The sequence below is a fragment of the Stegastes partitus genome, unplaced genomic scaffold (assembly GCF_000690725.1).
Source record: "Stegastes partitus isolate 25-593 unplaced genomic scaffold, Stegastes_partitus-1.0.2 Scaffold168, whole genome shotgun sequence".
Lineage (NCBI taxonomy): Eukaryota > Metazoa > Chordata > Actinopteri > Pomacentridae > Stegastes > Stegastes partitus.
In genome coordinates, this window is record NW_007577899.1 from 555,484 (window position 1) to 561,181 (window position 5,698).

The 5,698-nt window shown below is 41.6% G+C and overlaps 1 protein-coding gene across 1 annotated transcript; it reads right to left on the minus strand.

The window, feature by feature from the left end:
- Positions 1-793: 793 nt before the first annotated feature.
- On the minus strand, positions 794-5,692 carry LOC103355798 (pyrin). Its single transcript, XM_008279715.1, has 9 exons — positions 5,686-5,692; positions 5,491-5,579; positions 5,190-5,312; positions 4,278-4,373; positions 4,093-4,196; positions 3,829-3,937; positions 3,601-3,739; positions 3,474-3,500; positions 794-2,021 (listed from the first exon to the last, which is right to left on the minus strand). Exons 3-9 carry the CDS (start codon positions 5,241-5,243, stop codon positions 1,483-1,485), a joined length of 1,068 nt encoding a protein of 355 aa, XP_008277937.1. The 5' UTR covers positions 5,244-5,312; positions 5,491-5,579; positions 5,686-5,692; the 3' UTR covers positions 794-1,482.
- Between the last annotated feature and the right edge of the window lie 6 nt (positions 5,693-5,698).

The window sequence follows — 5,698 nt, forward strand, 5'->3', positions numbered from 1 at the left end:
GGGATCTTTTAAGTTCAACTTATCATTTATACTTAAAAGTTTGCTGAAGTTCTACATAAAAGCAAAACACACATCTTCATGAGTGGCCCCTCTCCTTCCTTCAGCCTTTCTTCATACAATCATCTGAAAAATGTATTTTTAAAAACTTGTACATTTAGTTTAGAGTTTAGACAAAACAAAACAATCAGCCCGATTTGCAGTGATTTGTGAGTGTTTCGGGGCTCACATTATCTCCCATATGACTAAAGGATTTGTTCATGACGATTGTTCTGGATTGATATGAAAAGCTCATCAGCTGCTCATCAGGTAGATCTGCTGCACCTGTGAAGCAGAGCTCAGCTGTTGGTCATCAGCCTGACTGGGAGACTATATAAAGAGGGTTTTGAGTCTCAGCTCAGTTTGGGGGAATCAGAAGGTTCAGCACCATCAGCTGGCCTTCTTGGGGGAAATATTGAGTTTGAGTGTCTGAATGTGTGAATTAAGTTTTTGTTTCTTTTTCCACCCCTTGCAAAACTCGTGACGCCCACTTAAGTTGTGTTTTGGGTCAGTAGTTCTGTCCTTCTTGATAAATTCAGTGGGCGGTAGTTGGGACAAATCTCTCACCTTTTAGAAAACCAGCACCCATTTTGACCCTTATCCCCATGTTGAGGGTGCACTTATGTCAGTTTCCATTTACAACCTCAGATCTTGTGTGGCGTTCTGGGGAGAATAACAACAAATAGATGGTCTGATCTGTTTTCTCAGTCGTTGAGTTTAAGGCAAACAGGAAAATAATGAGGTCAAGAGATAAAAGGGGAGAGTCAAACATCTTTTATTTTTCTTACCAAAATCATATAAAAAGAAAAAATGAGCAGTTGAATATATTTTCCTAATACCAGGTCTGTTCATGCATGCTCAACTCATACCATACAATCTTACATAAAAGTCTGCAGTGATGCACGCAGGCCACAGTGGACGCAACCTGAATATATATCAGCAGAAACCTCACAATGCTTGAGACCAAAGGTTGGACAGGTAGACATGGCAAGAGTCTAAAAACAGAGCTTCAAAGAAAACCAAATACAGACTGTGACTGTATACAGAACATTTAAACACAGTGTAAAAGCAAATCCTCCATATTGACCAGATCTAGTTATCTATAGGAATGTGATGATGTGTGATACATGACAAACTGCTCAAATGATTAAAATATTTAGTCTGAACGAAGCCTCATTAATTCACTTTATGATGAAATATGCAGATATGTGCTCTTAGCCTATCTCGTAAACATGCATACATTTGTTTTCTGGTACATCAACATAGTGCAAAAGTGACACTCAAAATCTGATGTTTTCCTCCTATAATAATTAATGTACAATTAAAAACACTCAGAATGACACTTCAGATGACCATGAAGCTGCAAACCGTACCCAAAACCATACACTTCATGTCAGTGGTGTGTTCAGTGCACCAGTAACATCACCCTTCACATGACTAGTGCTGCTAATGCACAGCAGAGATGACCAGAGGGTCGACGTTTTTCCCGTTTTGTTGAAGATGTGGACTGAAATAGGGGAAGATTGGCTCTCTGAACGAACACTCTGTAAACGAGTAGATGTGAGACTGAGTCGTCACATCGTAGAAGGACACCAGGCCTTCCTCGTAATCTACAAACACGCCCACTTTTTGCGGCTCCTCCTTCAGGGGAAGGCTGATAGGTGGCGCTGTCAGGGCTGCGTACTTTTTGTTTTCGTAATGCACAGTAACCCAGTAACCGTTTTCTGGGTTCAGCGTGAGTTTGCCTTTGCGGTTGGCGTCGCCCCTCGCTACACCCAGATCCCAGCCGGTCTTGTTGGCGACCTCCACCTCCCAGTAGGACCTTCCGGAGGTGAAGCCATTGAGCCCCAGAATGCTGCCGAAGCTGTCGAACCTCCCCGGAGCGTCGGGAAGTTTGGGCGTCTGTCCGCCATCTCGCACTTTCTTCCCATCAGCAGAAAGAACGAGGCACTGATGTGCAGTGTTTGGGTCCAGCTTTACATCCACTGCAGTTAAACAGAGTACAGATACATTAAATAAACAGATCAAGGTTCAGCACTAATGCAGTAAGTGCACGCATAGAAAGAATAATAAAGCTAATGGACACTCTGTGATACTCCACATACAGCGTGTGGAAACTGTCTATGATGCCATAAGTAGAAACCAGGTACGATGCTGGTGAACTACTGCGTTAGCTAACTTGCAAATAACTTTGCTTTGTTGCTGCCTGGACAATAAATTAACAGTTAATATACTGCATTTGAAAAACTGTTTCTCATGTCTTTGGATGGCGCTGCATCTTGGTAGCAACACCTTTAAAGCATTAATCGTCTATTTAAATCCAAATAAGAATCAAAACATCTTGCTGTATTGAATAAGACTTGAAAGTAGCAATGTAGACCACAAATGTATTTGCAAAATATTACATCAAGCAGCAAATCAAGTGAGACTTGGGCTAATTTTATCTTAGATTTCTATAAAACCAGGTTTCTTTTTGCCACCGGAGTAATTGCCACCTGCTGGTCACAACAAAGAACACAAGTTTAGTCCACATTGGTTGAGTTTTAGACTCAGAGGCTACGTCCGTCTTTTACATACAGTCTATGGACACAGCTAATTATGATTCAAACGTCAAAAATCACAGAATACGAAATCTTAAGATGGTTTTTGTTTAATTAAAATTAATAGTTTTTTGTCTTATTATAATCATACGGAGCCCCGGAAGGGACATGGAGAAAGGAAGGACAAAAAACACAGGTATCTAGCAAAACTTCCTTGTTATCTCTCAATAACTTTGTGAGATCTCGGAAAACTATAGGTAACTCCAGTCCAGTAGGTGGTGGTAATGCACCTGAATGTTGGATGCCAACCAGCAAATCAATAGAAGAAGAAAACTCGCTGGTATACTTCTGGGTCTTTCTGGCAATATGAAGGACACCCAACCACACAAGAGTTTTGAGTTTTAATTTGAAGTCATCCTAAAATATAAAGACATTCGAGCCGTGTTTAGCAAGAGGCACCGTTTTCACAAAACATCCAATAAGTTTGATGTGACTTTTGCGAGATCTCACCAAAGTTTTTACAAGACCCCAAGAAAATTTTGCGAGATCCGGCAAAAGATGCCTCTAATTTTTTTTCCCCCCCTTTCTCCCTGTTTTCTTTTCCTTTCTTCAAGTCCCTTCCGGGGTTCTGTATAATAACACAGCTTCTATTTGACACTGATTTATAAAACCTGCAGTCAACTGAATGGTTATGTAGTCAGTCAGTGTATTTTGTGTGCACATTTCAAACTAAATGTTGTAAGTTGTTTTCAACATTAAATTCAGATCGAAGACAAGATCGAACCAAAGTGATAACTTGTGTCACAGCGTTTCATCATCTCCACCAGTTATCAGCATCAACATCTGCTCATACCTCCTGAGTCTTAGTAAATGGGGTTTAAGCTTTGAGATACACACCTGCAAATGCTGGAATCCTCTTGAGTTCTAAGGAAACAGAAATGTAATCAAATCAGCATTCAGTAAATTGAAAAGCGACAGGTCTTGATCACTTTGAATACAAACTGTGATAAACATACGGACTCACCAACGGAGGAGAGGTTTTCCAGCTTCTCCTGAATCTCTTTCATCATGCCAGAGGTTGTGGTTCTCAGGGTCCCAAAGGAGAACGAAGTGTCAACGCTTGCATTTTTCCAAGACTTATTCAGGTCCGTTAGAGGAGAAACCTGCGCGTGTACGGGAGGAAAATGTTGTTTTCGATGTGCAACTTTACTGAATCAGAAATAAAACAGGATGTTGGATCCCTGAGACTCACCTGAGAGTCTGGTGTTTTGTCCAACTCATCGATGCTCTTTTTGAGCACATCAATTTCTCTCTGCAGCTTCTGGATCAGATCTTGTGCTTCTTTCTTCACCTCCTGCCTCCTAAAAATAACAAAGTGCATGAGACCACATGCACAGCACCATACCTGCTAAAATGATCCCTAACCGATGTTACGTTCCTGTCATCTGATCAACCTGCAGGGTGACTACACTTCTAAATCCTTGTTCTAACTGTTACTGAGCCACACAGGACCGACCTCTCCTCCACAGGCTGAAGGGCTTTCTGCCGAGCGTCCTCCACGACCTTCATCACCTCTGAGAACACGCTGTTGATCTCCAGCCACTCAGCATCCAAACTGACCTGAAAACAGCGAAGGCGAGTGGAGATGTTAAAGAAACATCAGAACCAAAGTCAAAAGCTCAAAGCTCCGCTGCAGCGTACCTTGCAGGCTGTTACGGATGATCGGACTTCTTCCACCTTGTGCTCTCTGGTGTGAATTTTCTGCTGTAAATCTGCCCTCATCATGTCCTGCTTTGCCTTTAAAAACAAGAAAAGGTACCAATAACATGCCCAGTAGAGTTTAACACAGATTTAAAGTTTACAGCCATGCTAGCAGCTCTGTTAGCTGTTAGAATTTGGTTTAAACCAAAGAATAGTACACATTTCAGAATTGACTGGCACCAAATATCATGTTAATGCATCCAATAGTTGTTGGTACATTCAGATTAGAAACCACACATGTTGCAGCGCATTCAATAATTGTACCTCTCAGGTGTTTGTTGGTGAATTTAGACATACGAATCACAATCAACTATGTCCATGGACTTTATATAAAAGATGAAAGCAACCTCCAGGTCTGCAAACTCTAGATTGCCTTACACCTGCAAGCCAGCAGGGGGCGACTCCTCTGATTGCAAAAAAGTTAAGCTGTGTAGAAATCTATGAGAAAATGACCCTGCTTCTCCTTTAAACAGTTACCTCGATAAATATCTTCCCAGTAAATTTATGGTCTCAGATGCTAGTTTCAAGATTTTTCAAAGACAACACGGTGTTCATTTTTAAATTATGGTCCCACAATCAGAGTGACTTTGATGATAAAGCAGGGTAGGTTTAAAGGCAGGGCTGCCTTGTGATTGGCTGATTGCTACTGTGTCGGTGTGCATTGGTTTCTCGAGTTCAGAGTCACATCAAATGCAAATGAGTGGCGTCATGGTGACTAAGCTCATCTTCTACATACAGTCTATGGGGCCAAACAACATAGCAATGAACCCAAAAACGTGTACTGCAACCCCAACACCAAGCTGCTACTTGTTGGTAAAAGCGCACTGTTTTATGAAAACTTGATTGTATTACCTTTTGCAGTTTTTGAGCCTCCCTCTCTCTTTCTTTCTCCCTTTCTTTTTCCATTTCTTTCTCCTTTGAATCGGTCACTGTTTCCTGGGCGGTGCTTGTTGGAACCTCCCAGAGATTCTCCGCCTAAAAGATAAAACCATTAACACCCATATACAGCAACGTAATCCTGAACCCTAGTTTATAGGCAAGATCAAGTGGATCTATTATGAGAAAATAGCGATATGATTGGAAGAAGCAGGTACAAATGAGGTGCATACAGGTCAGTCTGGATGACTGCATTGAAAGAAGACATCTGCAGTACCTGCTGTGCACCGGTGGAGAAGTCAAGAGCTCGACAAGCTTTGTGCGAGCTGGTGGTGGTCTGATGAGCATGTGGTGGAGTCTCAAAAACTGTAGAGGAAAAGAAAATTACTGACAAGCATAGCTGCCTTGAAATGTTTCTGTATGTCGTTGTGTTCCTTTTGAATGAATGACAGATGGAAGGTATAATGCATACGTGAGGTGTGTGT

Coding starts and splice junctions, on each gene's coding strand:
- LOC103355798 (XM_008279715.1), bottom strand. CDS start 5,243: ATGGAAAAAGAAAGGGAGAAAGAAAGAGAGAGGGAGGCTCAAAAACTG. Junction 4,374..5,189: donor AGGCTCAAAAACTGCAAAAG/GTAATACAATCA, acceptor TTGTTTTTAAAG/GCAAAGCAGGACATGATGAG. Junction 3,501..3,600: donor GGAAAACCTCTCCTCCGTTG/GTGAGTCCGTAT, acceptor CTGTTTCCTTAG/AACTCAAGAGGATTCCAGCA.